This window comes from Ochotona curzoniae, unplaced genomic scaffold (genome assembly GCF_017591425.1).
Source record: "Ochotona curzoniae isolate NIBS_2020 unplaced genomic scaffold, NIBS_Ocur_1.0 contig_2210, whole genome shotgun sequence".
Taxonomy (NCBI): domain Eukaryota; kingdom Metazoa; phylum Chordata; class Mammalia; order Lagomorpha; family Ochotonidae; genus Ochotona; species Ochotona curzoniae.
Genome location: NW_024465369.1, coordinates 51,710,988 through 51,731,134, shown reverse-complemented (window position 1 = coordinate 51,731,134; position 20,147 = coordinate 51,710,988). Strand labels below are relative to the sequence as shown.

The 20,147-nt window shown below is 40.8% G+C and overlaps 1 protein-coding gene across 1 annotated transcript in view; it reads left to right on the top strand.

Moving 5' to 3' along the window:
• Nucleotides 1-20,147, top strand: part of DNAH7 (dynein axonemal heavy chain 7) — a 231,955-nt gene that overhangs the window by 141,941 nt on the left and 69,867 nt on the right. The window contains exon 46 of the mRNA XM_040971902.1: nucleotides 5,360-5,523. Coding sequence (XP_040827836.1) covers nucleotides 5,360-5,523 — 164 coding nt within the window. The remainder of the gene's footprint in view (nucleotides 1-5,359; nucleotides 5,524-20,147) is intronic.

Below are 20,147 nucleotides of genomic sequence, written 5' to 3'. Positions count from 1 at the left end.
CTATCTAAAATCTTGTTATCTAGTATCTAGAATCAAGGGCTTCTCCCCTTAGAAAACAAATGCGCAGTTCCCTGCTTTCCACTCCCACTCTTCTGACTGGTTCTGCCTGGTGCATGTCTTAGCCCCAGGCATTCATTCTAACTCCACCCCTCTGTGGTCCCTTTCACTTTTAGTTCCTACCCAGAAAGAACTCAATCTATTCTTCAGTTTTCTTATGAAAACTTAAACTTGAATCCAATATTGGACATGGTCCTATCAAAGCTGGAGGAAAAATGTAGAGCAATTAAAAGAAAAAAAAGCGGGGGAGGGTGTAATGAAAATGAAGAGAAGGAAAAAATGCAAGACACTTCCCAATAACTTCTGGTGCCATGAAAGGAAAGTATACCCTAACTCACCGTATGGAGGCTTTAGCATTTTATAATGTTTTTGCTAGTGGATGATTTCAGTTGAGCCTCAGTTAATCTCAGAGTTTTCTCCTAAGCAAGATTGACGCTGCCGTTATGGTTTATTTGGCGGTTGTTTTGTTTTTACCAAACTGATTTAAAATTCTCACAAAGATGGTGCTTTATTTGAAGTTTTGTTCACCTTTATGCTGGTGCATGACCTTCATATCTTAGGTTTGCCTGTTTATTTTGTTCTTTGAATGATTTGTCTAGGGTTGTGGCATTAACATTCTTGTAGCTCAAATGGTTAATGTTTGCTATGATGCTCTTTACTCAGTGATGAATTTGCTTGGTAAAGCTGGTTAACAACTGGTGCCTAATTCAACACTCTTTCCTCCCCACTCCATTGACTTGGAGCAATGGATGGGGCAGCTGCAGTCAAGCCTTCTGCCTCTTCTCTGTTGGTTCAAAGCTTACATCCAAGTGTCCACACTGGCTCCTGTTTACTATTCTAGCACTTACTGCTCTCCTTATAACCCAACCCTCTCAAGAAACTCATTCCAAGGAACTGTATCTCAGTCGCTGTGCCATCAGTTCTGCCTATGATGAAATTGTTGACTGCCACTGTACCCTGCTGTTGCCTCAAAGGAACCTTGAGCTCCAGAACTAAAACTGGAAATTTATTACAGTAGCAAAGTTACCCTAAAACTAGATACTGGATGGAAGTCTGAATTCAGAATTTCTTAATTCAAGTAGCCAATTCATCCTGCTCCAGCTAATTTCTGAAATCTGTAATTATCCCTTTCTTATTTCACTGGTTCAACTTGGGCTTTTACTTTGCTTATTTGTTCCCTGAAGTCGCTATTTCCTCTGGTAAATCCGTTCTCTGAGACCTACTGCATCATCTTCACTTACTCACCTCTTCTCAGGTTAAGATAGCTGTCAATTTACACTCCATCCAAGGTTTCTCAATCAATTGTAAGGACAAGTGTTGTGGTGACAGCATCAGTGCTCTGGCCAAATCCCCTCTTGACTTCTGTGTGCTTTAGCATCTGACGCCCAGCACCTGTGCTACCTGGTGTTCTTAGAACCCGATTTATCCACTGCTTGAAGAGTTGAAAGTACATGGGAATTCCCTTCCCTCTAGGCAAGCTTCAATGAATGAGGAACAGGGTTGGAAGCTTGACATCTGCTTCTCTTTACTCTGGTTGGGACAGCTGGAGGACTGTCTCACACTCCCAAGGTTCCATGTAGGGTTCACTAGAGCCCTTATTCTTAATTCTGTGTTGATTCTACTACTTTTTTTTAAGATTTTTTTTTTTTAAGATTTATTTTTATTATTTTTTCATTGGAAAGGCGGATATACAGAGAGGAGAGACAGAGAGGAAGATCTTCCGTCCGATGACTCACTCCCCAAGTGAGCGCAACGGCCGATACTATGCCAATCCGAAGCCAGGAGCCTCTTCCGGGTCTCCCACGCGGGTGCAGGGTCCCAAAGCCTTGGGCCGTCCTCGACTGCTTTCCCAGGCCACAGGCAGGGAGCTGGAAGGGAAGCGGGGCTGCCGGGATTAGAACCGGCGCCCATATGGGATCCCGGGCGTGCAAGGCGAGGACTTAACCACTTGCGCCACCGCGCCGGGCCCTTTTTTTTTTTAAGATTTATTTATTTGTATTGCAAAGTCAGATATATAGAGAGAGGATGAAAGACAGAGGAAGATCTTCCATCCGATGATTCACTCCCCAAATGAGTGCAAAGGTTGGTGCTGTGCCAATTCGAAGCCAGGAGTCAAGAGCTCCTCCAGGTCTCCCACACAGGTGTAGGGTCTCAAGGCTTTGGGCCATCCTCAACTGCTTTTTCAGGCCACAAGCAGGGAGCTGGATGGGAAGTGGAGTTGCCGGGATTAGAACCGACATTCATATGGGATCCCAGGCAAAGACTTTAGCTGCTATGCCATGGTGCCGGACCCAATTCCACTCCTTTCTTATTCACATTTTCTTGACATTTCTTCCTTGATAAATCGCCTCACATAAATCTTCACTTGAATCTACTTCTACAAAACCCAAATTAAGATGGAGGACTTAACAACATTTGGTCATTTTCTCACATCAAAGAGCCCCAAGTCTGAATTTCAAGGGTTCTCCGCAGACAGCAAAATCCTGCTGCAAACTTGAATCTGAGCTCTTTTGTAGTTTCCAGTGTTTTTCATAAATAAAATGTAGAAAGCTCTAATTCACCCAGGATGGCTGTACTCACAGAACTTCACTTCAATGCCTATGCCAATCCTCAAAATAGAATCTAATTATTCTGCTTAGGACTTAGGAATTACAAGTCCTGGGTTTGATTTAATTTGAACTTTTAAAGTCACTGTTTTCCTGACAGTAATCAAAGTCAAAGATATTTTTGTGGTGATAGATATTTTCACTAAGATGACATTCTAATAGCCAGTTTTTCACTTTCATTGCCTTTCTGCCTGAGTACCAGTTAAGGCTCTTGGTTTGTAATTTGAGATATTTGTTCAGAGACCTCCATATTCATTTCAGTTTTTCTCTGGTTGGGGAGCAACCATATAGATAAAAATCAAGATTCTGTTTGGGGGATTGGCATGGGCACTGTCATTGAAATACTGTGAGTATGGTTATCCTGGGAAATTGGAGTGTATTTAAATTGCTTGTCCAACACACCAGACCTGTCAATGTTAAACATTTCACAGAAGCTGTTGCTTTCATTTCTTCTGCTGCTTCTTCATATGATTGGCTGTCATACTTACTCTAGTATCAAGCTAGATCTGAGAAAGCCTATGGACCTCTCTAATAAAAGTCTGCAGGCCCACCTACAATTTGATCACAGAACAAAACATGGCAATAGGAACTGTTTTCTGGGAAACAGAGACCCAGTTGGAAATGTCATCTGTCCTTCCTCCTCACATAGACCCACCACTTGTTGGGTACCAACAAACAACCAAACCAAATATCCAGATAGTATGAGGTACTTATGATAGGCAAGTCTTTGGTCCACATGTACTTCATGTATATAAATGTATGTTGTGTGGGAAAGACACTTTGCAGCTGGAATTAAGGTTACTCATCAATTGGCCTTAAAATAGGAAAATTATCTTTAGTTATCTTGGACTTTCCTGTAAGATAAGGCTGAGATATCTTTTTGAGTAAGAGTGAGGAGTAATCAGTGAGTGGTGGGGACATGTCAGAAGAACACAGAATTTAGTTTAAAGGCTCCTACTGGCCAGATTTTGAACAATTTCAACATTGCAATAATATTGGTAACATAACTCAATGAAGTGTTAGAAAATTAGTCTGTACTGATGTAAGTTAATAAATGAATATTAGACAATGAGGATGTTTTCAAAGTCACAAAGTACTTATTAATGGCAAAGAGAATGGAAAACAAAGCAATTTAATAGTGAAATACTTATTTTGTAAGTATTATCATCTTCTTGGTTTATAGCTAAAATTTCTGGAATCTTTCTTGTGGGTCGTTTGCCAAGCCCTCACCCCCGGTGATTTCCCTCAGTAAGCTGTAAAACTCCTGGATTACAATAGGCAAATTCCAGGGACCCCCCCTCAAGTGCTTTCCACCCAGGGACAGCCCTTTCTTTGTGCTCACATAATTATTAAAAATACCCTAAGCTCAAAAGTCCATCAAACCTAGCTAACTCTACCCACTTATTATGAGTAAGCTACCTCAACAGCTGCAGCTTGCTGTTGGCCTGCTGCTGGCTCAGCACCCGATATGACCTTGTATAGTGCTCTCTTGTTTGGAACCACAAATAATAGTGTTCACCTCCTGACCAATCAAAAAAAAAAACCACAAATAAAACAAAACCTTTAATCACGCATATGGTCATATGATTACCAGGCAGAAGCCTGGCAGGGAACACCCTAATCAACCTGACAAAAATTAGTATTATCAGTAAAGGAACAATTTTGAAATTGTGTACCATCTGATGGAAAACAATGAGAAGAATACAGTATCACTTCTAAGACATAAAGGCACATAAATTATATCATGAGGGACTGTCATACTGAACTAATTGTGGGGCATTCAATGTGATATTAATTGGCTTATCAAGGTCATGGAAATCAAGTCTTCCAAATTTGTTAGGGTCTTTCATGTGCAAAGCTAAGTGAATGTTTGTCCAACCAATGTAGCATGAGCCAAAGGGAGGTAATTGTGTTCATCATGCTTTTTTAGTGGCACCATCTATCCTCATACCCCATGTTGTCGTCATCCCACAGGCTGGGCCCAGTGTACTCTTCATTCACCTTCTCCTTTTGCTTTGCAGCCATCTTTCCCTTGACTGTTAGCCTAACTTATTTTCTCTCCAGTCATGTGTTTGATTGTTTTTCAAACTTTTGACCTGTCACTTCCATTTGATTACTGACTTCTGGCTTCTGGGAATGAACCTTGCTTCTTGTTGTGTCTTTCTGACTCATGAGCACCCTAACAGGTTGTACCTCAGATATGGTAGCTTACACTACAACACGTACCCTGACACTTGTTAGCACCTAATAGCCCTAATCCCACTGAGCATGTGGGAGCAAAAAATAAATGTTTCCTGTGCCCCCTACTGGTTCAAGAGGATTTACTTTAATACCAGACTATTGTATTACATTTTGCTGGGTATTTGTAGTCTAAAAAACTATAAAAAAACATGATAGATCTTGACTACTTTGTACAGTGCAGGCATAAAAACACTAATTAGTCTTTGTCTTTTCAGATATAAAATTCTTATATTAAGTGATCACACTATTTTATCGCAATAGGGAGTGTAAGTAATTTTCATGTGAATGCATAGCTGAGCCTCAAAATTATGATTTTGTTAAAAACCAATAAATCATTTCTGAGATAGAAATCAAACAGTTTTTGAATCAGTATAAAGTGTAAAGAATAAGTTTATAAAATATTCCTTTGGTAATCTCTACAGCTTCCTTTCTGTCTTTCTCTGTGTGTTTTAAAGAATCAAACCAAGGAGTGGACAGATTTGTGCAAAGAAAGAGATATCCCCTTCTCAGATGATTATTCTCTCATGAGTACCCTAGGAGAAGCTGTGACAATTCGAGCGTGGAATATTGCTGGGCTACCTTCTGATTCATTTTCCATTGATAATGGGATCATCATAATGTAAGGAAAATTATATTCTTTCAAATGTTAGTTATTAAGTAACTGATTTTATTAGATCTGTTTACTGGTTTACTTTTTGGCAATTTGGGACAGAAAACTTTTTCAGCCTTAAAAAATTTACTTAATGAGTGATTAAATGAATAATATTATTGAAGTTGTTGAATTTTAGAGACTATAATCAAGCAAAATATGAACTTTTGATTACTTTAAAAAATTAATTATTTGTTTATTTATTTGCAAAATAGAGACACTTTCCATCAACTAATTCACTCCCAAATGACTGCAACAGCTAGGGCTGAGCAAGGCCAAAGCTAGAAGCTAGGAGCTTCTTCCAGGGCTCCCACATGCCTGGCAGGGGCACAAGTGCTTAAACCATCTTCTGGACCATCAGCGAAAGTAAAGCAGCTGGGACCTTAATTGGACCCATAGGAATGCTAATGTTGTGGATGGCAGCTTTATTTGCTATGCCTTAATACCAGCTGTGCATATTGATTAGTTTTAGATCATATTTAGCATATAGAACAAAACTCATAAGTAAGTCTTACATTTTCATTCCTGTAAACTATAGGGCATCATGATTGGAGGCTAATGAAATGTACAGCGGAAAAACATGTTGATGGTGATTGGGTGGAATGTTACAAATTGGTGTGGGACCAACTTCAATTATAGGATATGCTTCTGGATCTTGAGCTAATTGCCACTTTGAAGACAGTTGCCACTTGTCCTGGAATCTCCTAGTTGGCAAATGAATCCCATGAGGACCAGGCTGTGGAATACTAGAGACATATCCAGCCTCACCTTATGCTTATTCTCCATGTCTTAACCCCCAGAAGTCAAGAACTTCTGTCTCAGTGAAGAGGTAATCAACAATTGTGTTGTTTCCCAGCTTACATTAACAAGGGTCTTTTATCATCTGGACAAATTTCCTGGGATTTCTTATGTTATGAATAGCATAGATATTTCCCATCATTGGAAGGACATGTTTAGTTCTATTATAAGATTCTTCTGATTATTGTTACTTTACAATTAATGAGGTAATGGGTGTGATGATATTTAAAGAATAGGAGAGGCATGTGCACATATTTAAATAAATATGTGAATATATAAAGATATGTCATATCGATATATGAAAGTTAGAATTACAGAGAGCTAAAGAGAGAACTTCCATCCACTGGTTCACTCCCCAAATGACCACTACTGATCGATCTGAGCTATCAGTCAAAAACCAGGAGTCAGGAGTTTCATCCAGGTCTCCCATGTGAATGCAGGGCACAGCACTTGAGCTACCCTCTGCTGCATCCCAAGCACATTAACAGGGAGCTGGAGTGGAAGTGGCACAGTCAGAGCTCAATCCAGTGCCCACATGATATGCCAGCTTCTCAAGTGTGGCTTTACCCGCTATGCCACAAAGCTAACCCTATGTTTTCTTTTAAAAAGGAAATAAAAGGGTCCAACATTGGCTCCTGTGGTGGTTCAACTGACTAATCCTCTACCCACAGGCACAAGTGTCCCATATGGGTGCTGCTTTGTGTCCTGGCTGCTCTACTTTCCACCCAGCTCATTGGCTATAGCCTGGGAAAGTAGCAGAGAATGGCCCAGGGGCTGGGGACCCGGTTCCGATGTGGGAAACCCTGTGTAGGCTCCTCACTCATTGGTTTGAATTGACTCATCTCAGACTTGGCTCCACTCATTGTGGCCATCTGGGGAGTATTCCAACAGATAAAGGCTCTTTCTGTGTGCCCCTCTCTCTGTAAGTGTGCTCTCTGTTAGTATGCCTTTTCAATAAAAATGAACAAATCTTACAAAAAAAAAAAAAGGCGGCATTGTGGCATAATGGATGGAGCCATTGCCTGTGATATCAGCATCCCATATGGGCATTGGTTAGTGTCCAGCTGTTGTATTGTCTATCCAGCTCTCTAATTGCCTGGAAAAAGCAGGGGAAGATGACCCAGATGGTTGGATCCCTCTCATCCTCTGGGAGACAGTTCCTGACTCCTGACTTATTCCATGTGCAGAGTGAACCACCAAATGGAAGATCTTTCTCTGTTCTCCCTTTTTTCTCTTCATAACTTAGACTTTCAAGCAAATAAAATTTAGAGATAAAAATAAATATATAAATGAGGAGAATTAACCACTAAATAGGAAAGGTAACAGTTCTAAAATTTTTGTGGGCAGTATTTCTGGAATTCCTTAAACTAAAGTTAATACTTTTGATATTATTCAATAGATTATCCTGACATACAAATATCTTTTGCATTTATTTATCGAGTTGTCCTTCAAGGACTTGGAATATGTACAATTTTTTCATGATATAAAGCTAGATATAATATGATGAGTCTACCAAAGGAAAGTTAAAGGAGTGGTTATTATTAGTTCCTTGAGACAAGCTGATCCTCAGGGCTGGGACTGAATTAAGTTCCAAGCTTTCTAGTATCAAAGGCAAAAAATGGAAAAGGCAGGGGTTGGGGACTGTATTATATAGTAGTTCTTACTTAGTGAAGTACATGATACCTAGACAATTCTCTTCATAAATTAAATTTAATTGTTTTGTTGATTTAGAAAATTTCACAGAGCTTTTTATTGGAACAGCTGAGTTTAAGGTCTAAGTACTCAGATCCAGTAGTCTGAATAAATTGAGAGAACAATAGGAGAATGTTGTTGACCAGGATGTGGATCAGCTGTCTGTTGAAATAATGGGTTTTTCAGCCCTGTTAGGAAGCACAGGATGGTGGCTACATTGGTGAATTATTAACACGTGTCATGCAGAGAACTTATTGATGGTAAATATTAAACTGTATATTAGAGATCAATATATCTGGGAAATTTCCAAGATTCTGAATGTCTTACTTTTGCTTCCATTTTTATCCAGCCCATCAATTTCAGCCTGTCTAGTTTTGCTATTACTATTGCTATTATATTCCTCTCAAGTTCTTGAGAAGAGAGCTGGTTCTACCAGTGGTAGTTAGGACTCTATTATCTTGATCTGTAATTTGTCTAACTTTGTTCCACTTAGCAGGGGATCTGTAGCCATAATATCCGCCAGAGCCAGACTGCATCTAAATTTTCTAGGAAATAAATAAATCTTTTATTTTGAGTCCAGTCCTATTTTAATAAAAATGTAGAACTGTAAGTGTGCATTTCTACCTATTGTTTTACAAGCCATTTAATGATTATTAATCACAACAATTACATGCACATTTCAGAAGTGATGGAGGCAGAAAATGGTGCTGGGTTATAGCCTCTGAGTCTTTGCTGTTCCTTTGTAAAAATGTTAAAATATTAGCATAAATTTATGGCCACAACTATGGAGAAAATATTAACATTGTCTGTTCGTGGTTTCATGAATATGTTTTGATAGTCTAGTGCTCAAAATTGTCGGTAACTAAGTTTAGGGTCATTGCTTTGAAGCACCAGGTAAGTTTTCTGTGTACTTGCATGTTGTCTTCCTCCATATCATGCAGATTATGCCCAAAAATGAGCACCTAATAATGAGGACCTAATCCTGCTCGAAATTCTTGTCTTAAGTAAAAGGTTGATTATTTAGCAAAGAGGCATCTATAAAATTGGGACAAATTAGAGAGCACTTGACTTCTGGGACTTATTGACATGTGTTCTTGGGTAATAAGAATTTTTAAAGTGAATGACAGCATTAAATGTAATTAAATTGTATATGAACATTTTACATCTAAAGGACTGGGCTTGTTGAGTTGCTTAGTAAGTAGATCACACAGCAAATGTAACTAATTTTTTAAAGGGAAGTTTTTATTTTTGTAGGAAAAAGACACATTAGGTTTATTTCAGTGTCATTTTTCTATTTGCATTTTATGCATGTGTGTGAGTATTGTGTGTAAGGAGAAAAATATCAAAACTCTGAAATTCAACTCTGTTACATATTCTGTGTCTTTCTATGCAGACTTCCATGAGCACAAATTATCACTATTGGAAGTCTTTTTTTTTTTTCTTAAGAGCCCAAAGAGCACCAAATAATGGTCTTCCCAAAACCATAACAAAAGAATGAACACGGTCCAAACTTGAAGTATGCAGGCTGAGACCCCTTGCTTCCATTGCGGCAGCACCTAGGTGGACTTGGAGGGCCTGGGACCCAGGCTGGGGGCTAACAGAGCAGAGTGGGCCTGGGAACTGCCATGTGTGTCTGGGTCCCAGGCAGGCAGCAAGATAGGGCTCCCGGCTGGCATGCTGGTGTGGTGTGCTGGTGGACTGGGCTTATGGACTTGTTAACATACTTGAGCCCTGGCTGGGCATAAGAGTGGGTTCCCAGGCTAGCACGCATGCCGGAGGACTGGCTCTGGGAACCCGACTGGATGGGCAGGGCTCTAAGCCAGCACATCACCCTGGGCTGGGGAACCCATGTGCTCATACGTGCAGGGGCTATGGATTGATCAGGGAAGGAGTTATGAAATATGTGGGAGGGGGGACTGCTGAGGGAGTGCTTTACAAGTGGAAAATGACTTGTGGGGGACTTCTACCAAGAAGGCCACTGTACTTGGAAGTAAGCAAAAGAACTGAGATCTATCAGTTTGGAGGACGGAAGCTGGAGGACCTTTCTGGGTTACACTGATGCACCCACCATATGGAAGACCTGGGCTTGGCTAGTTAGCATTTACCACCACTGACCACCACCCTCCAGAACACACTAAAGTTAGAGCTGTGGGCTTAGCTGGCAGCAGCACGATCATAGTACCTGCTAAGTGAGTGTTGGAACAAACGGGTAATGTAAAGCTGTGCCATAATACTAACCACATGTGAAAGAACCAAGCCTGGGGCAGATTCTGTTGGTCATATGTGGCCTCACACCTGTGAAACTACAATTTCTACTGTTTTGCCCAAGAGTTAGGGTGGGTTACAGGATGAGCCAGGCATGGCCACAGAACCCCCTGGCACTAATGCGTACTGGGGTTGGGAACAGGCCAGGCTGGTCCATGCTGCAGCACCCATAGGCACACCTAAGAATAGAGTGTGGGATAAACTGGGCCACAGCATCCACTAGCACACACAGAGGCTGAGTCAGAACAGGAAGACTATATCTGGTAAGAACTTAGCACCCACGGGTATAGGTGAGTTTTGGGTTCTGGAGTAGGTTTCATGGGGGAACTTGGGCAACTTCCCCTGATGGGCTGTAGCTCCTGCTAGTGAGCACATGAGTTAGTGCTGGGTACTGGTTAGGCCAAGCAATACTGCTCCACTTGTTAGCAAGTATGTGAGCTGGTTCAGTCTGGGGCAAACTGGGCAGGACAAACCTTAGCACACTCGAAGGTACAGGAGCCAAGAATGAGGGCCATGCTGGGCTAGGCTGTCATAGCTACTGGTTTGTGTAAAACCCAGTGATGGGAAAGACTGGGTAGGGCTAGGCACTAGCACCTGCCAGTGAGATTTGGTACTAGAGGTGGACCAGGCCAGGCCAGGCTGCAGCATGTGCTGGCAATGGCCAGGACAGGGAATGGGCTGTTCCAGGCTGGGTCAGAAAAACCACCAGCATGTGCAAGATGTGTGGCTGGGAACAGGTGTGGTTGGGGACCTTAGGGGATGCCCTGGCTGAGTTGTGGTTCCTACTGGTGAATGTAAGAGACAGAATGGGGGAGCAAACTGGGCTGGACATGGCTGCAGTATATATTGGCATGGGTATAGACTGGGTCTGGGGTGTGCCAGACTGGGCTGGAATCTAGTACCTGCTGCTCTCTGCAAGAGGTAAGGTGGGTGTAGGACAGGCTAGGCTAAGTTTTGGCTCCCACTGGGCCACATGAGAGCTGCATCAAGGTGTGGACTAGCTGTGGCTGTGCTGTAACACCCAACAGTAAGAGCAAGGAGAGGTGTGGGTTGATCAGGCAAGACCACTGTACTTGACAGGACAGGATTGGGCCAAGTCAGGCTGGACCAAAACCCACAAGTGTGTGTGAGATCTGCCACTGGAAGGTGACCTGATAGACGAGATTAGGCAACTCCTCTGTCAGGACACAGTCTCTATGGGTGAGCATTAAGAATTAAGACTAGGAGCCGACCAAACTGGGCCAGGTTAAGTACCTACCAACATATGTGTGGAATGTGTATGGCCTGGCGGTGAGCCAGGCTGGGCCACTTCATAACAGCCACTGGTAGATATGAGAAACAGGACAGAGTGTAGGAAAGGACAGGTTGGGCCACAATACTATAGCCAGTTCACATTAAGGCCAGGCCTGTGTGCTGACTGGACTGAACTAGGCTTCAGCACTCACTAGCATGATCTGGGACTGGGGTCAGGCTACCAAGACAGGCTACAGTACCTGCTGACAAATGCCAGTGTAAGGAGGGCCATGCCAGTCTGGGCCTCAGCACCCACCAGCACATGTGAGACCCGTAGTGCTGGGGAAAAAAAAAAGGATGAACCCGGCAGGACAGCAAGGACTCCCCTGCTGGGCCACTGCTTACACTGGTGGACATGAGAACTGGGGCCAGGAACAGAACAAGTTAGGCAGGGCTTTAACACCCATTGAACTGCAAGTAAATTGGGTTAGGGGGAGAGCTGATTGGGACTAACTGACTATCCACCAGTGCATGCATGAGCCGTAAGTGCAGGCTGGTCAAGCTTTACCGCAGCATCAGCTGGCATGTGCTGGGAAAGGGGCAAGTCCTAGCAAGCTAGCTTGCAGAACCACCTGGAAAGTGCAAGATTCGGGACTGGGAGTAGGAATAGTAGGGACACTGTGTACAGCCCTCTGACACGCTGCTGTTCCCACCAGTGAGCATGAGAGCCAGTATTGGGGATGGACTGGCAGGACTGATGGTAGCACTTGCCAGCATATATGTGGGTTGGATAATAAGGTTGTTTGAACTGAACTCGGCTTAGCACCCATTGGTGTGTACAAAAGCTGGATGGGATGTAGGACAGACTGAATAAGTCTGCTGTACATATCATCATGCACAAGAAGCAGGGCTAGGGGCAGGCCTAGTGGGGGGGTATTGGGAGTTGCCCAACTGGACTGTAGTTCGTGCTGGTGTGTGTGAGGGCTGAGTGTGTGCTGGACAGGGTTGAGTTCGGCTGTAGTATCTGTTTGGTTTGCATAAAAGGTGGGGCTGGAGACAGAACTGGCCCAGCAACTGCAACCACTAGGGTATTTGTAGGCTGATGTGAGTGACAGATTAAGTCAGACCCCACACTGACTAACATACAGGACTCAGGTCTGGGGCCATCTGGAATGAAGTTTCTTTGGAGACCTCCCCACCAGCTGAGCTATTGGACTCAGAACTCCAGCCACAGGGAGGTTTACAGAATCTGTGGTCTGATTGTGGAATGTCAGAACTGAGTCTTCTCAGTTGTCAAGACAGTGCACATGGAGGATATGGTAGTCCACTGGGGTCTGCAGAGGACATCTGGCACCATAACAGAGGGTGGAGGGTAGAACAAATTGGAAAATTCTCCCAACCAGGCATTGGCAGCTATCTGATCAAGTGAGACTCTGGTGTGGATTGTGTCAACCAATGAACCTTGGAAGCATTTTCACATCCTCAGATCAGTGAAGTCAACTGCATTTCAGAGCTAACAAAAACTACTTGAATAGCACTCTTAGAGCATGCTATTCAAGTGTTATATTTTTAAAATATAATTTAAAATATAATTTAAAAAACTTGGAATACTCAGTGCTATAAAAGTTCAGTTAGCATTTGGAAACCACTGGTTTTTATTTACCTCTGGATTCAAGAATATTTGATGATTGAAATAAAAGTGAGAAAATTGTGTGATGGAAAACAATTTCTGGTCAAAAAATAATACAAAATAATAGTGTAGGAGACATAAATGCATAAATACAGTGGTTGTTCATTTTGAATTCAGGGTTTATATCCCTTAAGAGTGAAACTGTTTAAACTGGTGTTTATTGCACACAACTTTCCACAATAGTTGTTTGTATATATTTTTCAAAAAGCTAGTTATCTTTTCTATCTTCCTGGAAGAGTATCTGCTTTGAAGTTTTATTCACCAGCACATCATTCTACGGAAGCCCTCATTTAAAAAGAGACATGGAATTTATAACCTGAAGTCACAAACATTTTGATCTCTTTGAATAAAAAAGAATGTTACATTGAGAGTATAGTTTTGGGAAAATAAACCTGGCACATTGTTAACTGGTTATAGAAAGGCATCTATTTTGTAAACATACAGAGAGAGGGAGAGAGAAAGAAGTAAAAAGAGAAGGAGAGAAAAGAGTAGGAGGAAGGGATGGAGGGAGGAAAAGAGAGAGACTGAATTTATCTATATTCAGTTTTCCAGCATGATTGTTGAGAATATTCTTTTCCAATAAAATTGCTTTTGCGTCATTCTGAAAATCAGTTGTCCTTATATATATAGGACTTTTTTTTTTGAATGCTGTGTTCTGCCCCATTGATACTTACATGTGTCTTTCAAAAATGTTTATTTCTTTCAGGAAGGAGGGTCTTCAATCCCTTGGGAGAGAGAGAAGGTGGGGTTAGTCTTCCATCTCTTGGCTCACTCCCTAACAATCAGGATGGGCCAGGCAGAAGATGAGCCTGTGGCTTCACCTGCATCACCATGTGGGTGGCAGGGGCCCAAGCACCTGACGCATTGTCTGCTGCCTAACAGAAGCATCAGCAAGAATCTGAATTAGAAACAGGATGCAGGCAATTCAAGCACCAGCTGAAATCACTACACCACAATGCCTGCCCCTATCTGTCCATCTTGATGCAAACACCATGTTGTCTTAATTATTGAAACTTAATACTAAGCTTTGAAGTCAGTTTGCCTTCTAACTGTGTTCTTTTTAGAAATTATCTTGTCCAGTTGTTGCTTTTCACCATAAATTTTATTGAAGCCAGGTTTACACAGAGATAAATTTTCCAACACTGGTTTACTCCACAGAGAGCTGCAACAACCAGAGCTCAGCTGATCCAAAGCAGGGAGCCAGGAAATTTTTTCCTGGTATCCCGTATAGGTGCAGGGGCCCAAGATCTTAAGCCATCCTCCATTGGTTTCTCAGGCCATAAGTGCGATGTGAATTGAAAGTGGAACAGCTGGGAAGAGAACCAGAATCCACATATAATGCCAGTGCTGCCAGGTGAAGGATGAGCCTGTTGAGCCACTGTACCAGCCCTTCAATATAAATTTAGATTCGGTTTTTGAATGCTACAAGAGGTCATCTTGGGCTTTGGCTGAGTTGACAGATCGATTTGGGAAGACTCAATAATTTATTAAGTTTTCTAAGTCATGAATGCAGTATATTTCCTCAGTATTTTTAAGAGATATTTTTATTTTTATTGAAAAGGCAGATATGCAGAGAAGGAGAGACAGAGAAAGATCTTCCATCCACTGGTTCACTCTCCAAGTGGTCACAGTGGCTAGAGCTGAGCTGATCTGAAGCCAGGAGCCAGTAGCATCTTCAAGGTATCCCACATGGGTGCAGGTTCCCAAGGCTTTGGGCTGTCCTTGACTGCTTTCCCAGGCAACAGGCAGGGAGCTGGATGGGAAGTGGAGCATCTGGGACACAAACTGGCACCCACATGGGATCCCGGCACATGCAAGGAGAGAACTTTAGACACTAAGCTACTGCTCCGGGCCCCATTTTTTCAATTTTTATGTATTTGATTTTTCATCAGTGCTTGTGCTGTTGCATTTGTATATAGGAATATTTTTAATTCTTGTATGATATAGTAAATGGCATTTTTAAATGTTTTGTTGAATTGCTCATTGCTCATATTAGGAGGGAACTGAGTTTTGCTTATTGAGTTTATACTTTGCACTCTGGATAAACTCATTATCTATGACCATTACTGTCAATTCCTTGATGCAGTCTATATAGACAGAAATACTATTTTCAAAAAACGAGTTTACTTGCTCTTTTTCTAATCTATGTTCCATTGATTTCTTTTTATTGACCTGTTGCACAAACAAGTTTCCTATACAATTCTAAACATGAGTGGTTGAAATCAAATGTTGTTGGCATTTAGCCAGGATTGGGAAAATCAAACAGTCTTTTACCATCAGGTGTTGTATTAACCACATGTTTTTATAGATCCTTTCTATCAAGTGACGTAAATTCTGTTCTATTCCTAGGCTGCTGAAGATTGCTAGTGTTTCTGGATAAACTTTGTCAGATGTTTTGCTGTATCTATTGAGATGGTTATGTTACGTTTAGTCTGCTAATATGGTGAATTACACTGATTAGTGTTGTAATGCTGAACCAGTCTTACATTTCTAGAATATGCTCTACCTGGCCCTGTGTTATTGTCCTATTTTACGTATTTCTGAATTCAGTTTACTCTTGTTTCATTGACCATTGTAATATTTTTTTATTCATGAGGGTTGTTGATCTGTGTTTTCTTCTCTAGTACATTTGAATGATGTTGGTGTCACAGTCATTAAAGAAATCTGCAAGAGTTGTTTCCTGCTTTCTGGCAGAGGTGGTCTAAAGTTATAATTATTTCTTCCATAATTATTTGGTATAGCTAGGACAGAGAACTTATCTGTGCCTGAAAATCTTTTGATGAAGATTTCATCCAAAGATTTGGTTTCTAAAATAGCACATAATAGCTCTATTTAGATTAACTATTCCTGCTGAAGTGAATTTTGAGCGTTTCTATGAAGAAATTGGTCAATTTTTTCTACAGTGTTAAATATTTATAGCCATAGAGTTTTTTGTCGTGTTCCCTTATCGTCTTAATGCCCATAGATCTGTGATGGTAATCTCTTTTGTTATTTTTGAGTTAAATATTCTTTCTTTCTTTTCTTGTTCCGTCAGCTAGGGTTTGGAGAATTCTGTGGATCTTAACTAGAAGGAAGCCTCTTGTTTCATTGTTATGCTCCTCCTGATTTCCATTGAGCTCAGTGATTCTGATATTTATTTTTGTTTTCTTCTGCTGACTTTGGGTATAACTTGCTTATTCTGGTTTCCTAAGGTAGTTGGCACATTCCCATATGAGGTGCCAACACTGCAAGTAGGGCTTTTACTCACTGTGCCACAATAGTAGCCTGGGAACAAACTTTTAAAACTAGAGCAATAATAGTTTCTATATCCCAAATTTAGGCTATCTCATTGTTCTTTCTTTTAAAATTCCATGTTTCCTTGTAGCTTCACTTTTCTTCACACTAAATAATTTGTATTTTGGGGGGAAAGTTGACAGGTGAAAAAAAAAACTTAGTTTCTTTAATCCAAGAATGGCTTTATTTTTATTCCTGAAGAGTATTCTTGCTGAATTTACAACTCTGGGTTGACAGTTCATTTCTTTCAGCATAATAGTATGTTCTAGTGTTTTCTGATTCCAGGAAATCTTCAACCTTTTGTATATTGTTACATATAAGTAATATCTATTCATTATTCTATTGTATGGCTGTTTTCAAAATTGTTTTATGCGATTTTTGGCTTTCAGTAGTTTGATTATGATGTGTCAGCCCTTGGAATTTTTTTTTTCATTTCTTCTTTTTGAGGTTTTCCGAGCCTCAGGAAAATATAAACATCTGTTTCCCACTGAATTTAAGGAAGTCTTCACCATTATTTTTCAAATATATTTTTGAAACAATTGTTTTCCCCTCCTAGAACCCCAAAGATATGGAGTTTAATATTTAATATTTTAATATCTCTTACAGATCTCTGAGAGTCTATTCCCCCCAATTTTGTTCCTTTATTGTTCAAATTGAACAGTTTGTGCTCATCTGTCTTTAAGTGTATGAATTCTCTTCTTTGACATTGAGCCCATAAGGTAAAATTTTATTAGATTGTACATTTTTTCCAGTTACAAAATTTTGACTTTATTATTTTTGAAAGATTTATTTATTTTTATTTGGAAGGCACATTTACAGAGAGAAAGAGAGACAGAAAGATCTTACATCCATCGTTACACTGTGGCTGCAATAACTTGAGCTGAGCTGATCCAAAGCCAGGAGCCCGGAGCCTGCTCTGGGGCTCCCACATTGGTGCAGGGGTCAGTCTACTTGGGCTATCCTCTGGAGCTTTGCCAGGCCATCAGCAGGAAGCTGGATGGGAAATGGAACAGCCAGTACTCACAAAGCAGTACCCAAATGGGGTGTTGGTGCTTACAAGGTGAGGATTAGCCTGTTGAGCCATGGTGCCAGCTCCCATTTGATTATTCTTATCCTTATTATTTTCCTACTGAAAGTTTTTCTATTTTCATTTATTACCAAATTTATCTTTATCTCAAAAGGATGATTATACTGTATCTATTTTAAAGAGGTTTTTGATTTGTTTAAATAGAAAAAAAAAGACTCAATTTTGATTAGACTTCAGTTTCTGTGTTTCCTTGTTTGGGTGGTATTCCCATTCATGTCAGTTCAGACTTGCAAGCCTTTGCTGTGCTGTCCAGACCTGCTCCACAGTACACATTCCTCCATGGTTAGTCTGCTGTGGGTTTATTGTCCTGAATCTGTGGTGTGTTCATTTCAGTGTATTCCGTGCATGCACAGCTTGAACAGAGAGTCCAAAAAATGGTGTCTGTTTATTGAAAGAACTAGTGACTCTTGCCTTCATATATTTTCTTTTGTTTTCTTTTATGATTGCTTTATTTTTATTGGAAAGTCAGGTATATAGAGGGGAGGAGAGACAGAGAGGGAGATCTTGCGTCTGATGGTTCACTCCCCAAGTGACCTCTATGGCCGGAGCTGAGCTGATCTGAAGCCAGGAGCCCAGAGCCTTCTCTGGGTCTCCCACGTGGCTGCAGAGTCCCAAGGCTTTGGGCCATCCTCTACTGCTTTCCCAGGCCACAAGCGGGGAGCTGGTTAGGAAGCATGGCCAAAGGGATTAGAATCAGTGCCCATATGGGATCACAGCGCGTGTAAAGCAAGCTCTTCAGCCACTAGGCTGCCGCGCTGGCCCCCATATATATCAGGATTTTCTCCACAATTTCTTACCATGTTGTTCTTCCTCTGTTTTTCTTGCCAAATGATGGTGTTCTCTCGGAGTTGTATCTTCCCAGTAGTGCAATTCCATGCTGATGCTTGAGCAAACTGGCAAGGGAAAAAAGAAAAGACTCTCACCTTCTTGCACAGCAGAAGCTTCCCTTGCTTCTGCTCAGAGTGCTCAGAGTGGGGTTTGCTCAGTGTTTTAGGTAACTGCTCCACTCTTGCTTTCATTTTGGTAATAACACGCCTGCAGTTGGGGAGGGGACAGAGGGAAAAGGGAGACAAGACTAAACACTCTGATTTGTCCCACCACCATCTAGCTCGCACATGAACAAGTTCCAGATTCCCTGGTTAGGATTTTTATCATCTGTATGTGCTGCGCAGTCACACACTAAGCCAAAAGATAAACAGCAACTATAAGAACAGGAAACTCAGCACCTCCTTTTGGTCATTCTCTGAATTTTGGCTTTTTCCACAATCACTATTTACTTTTTAAAAACTAAATGTGGTTCCTTTTTGTACTTTAAAATTTTTAGGTATAATAGCGGAAGAGAAGTTCTACAATGTGTTTAGCTTATCTTAGTCAACCTCAGAAATCCTATCCTCTTGTTGTGAAATACTATTCAATAGACCAATATTTCTATGCAAGGATAATTTCTTATTAGAGAATTTAAATTTACAGTGATTTATTAATTGGTGCTTGTGAGATTTATCTTGCTTCTAGGTCAATAAATTATCAATGTGTCCATTCAATCAAGGCAAAAGTAAGAATAAATAATGAGTTTGTACCCTTTATAAAAAGACATACATAATTTAGCTGGGTGATGCAGTGAAGGAATTGTAGCATTATCATAATAGTATATTATCATTACATGAAAGTGCCATGAATGTAATATGGACAAATCTCTAAAGTTCAGAGAGAAAAGAAATCAAGGGAGGCCTTGTGGACCACACAGCTTTGAGCTGAGCTTGACACATGAGTAGGAGTTGAAGATGAAAAGATGGAGAAGAAGCACATTTAGACAGAGGTACAGCTTGAATATAGGTATTGTGACTGAAAAATGTGAAAGCAACAGAAGAGTGAGTCACTTGATTTCTTTAGGGAAGCATAAACATTAACACTCCCACATAAGTCTCCAAAATTAAAAATATTTCTATTATGTGACAGAATGAGGACTTCTGCATTTTTATAGTTTTTTTTATTTCCTTCTAATTTACCTTCTCGGGCTTTTTAATTTCATAGATGTAATAATCTCATTTCATTGACTGATTGCATCTAAGACCAATCTTTTGTTCTATTTTCTTCCATTATGTAATTAGCATTGTCGACTGAATTGTTTCTCCCCTAGCACCCCTCTTCCTTCTCTACCCCCAGTTTGTATGTTAGCCCTCAACTTGGCTGTATTTGGAGAGGACCTTTAAAAGGTCACTGTGTTAGTGAAGCCACAGGGTACAACTTTCATGTGTTAGGAGTAGTGTCTTACAGAAAGTGAGATACCAGCATTCCTAGAGGGTGTAGTGTTGTGGACACATGGCTAGCTTCAATGTTCAGGTTCCAGAACTGTGTGAAAACAAATTTCTGTTTTTAAAGTCACACTGTTTGTGTTTTTATATAATACTGATACTGAAAGACAAGACCTAACTTCTTCATCATGTAAGCTACATGTTTTGTGTCAGGCTGTGATTTATGTGCTAAAATCAATGCTAACTTGGCAATTGAAAAGCAGAGTCTGAAGTGTTAGCTCTTAAAAAAAAGTTGAGATCTGGT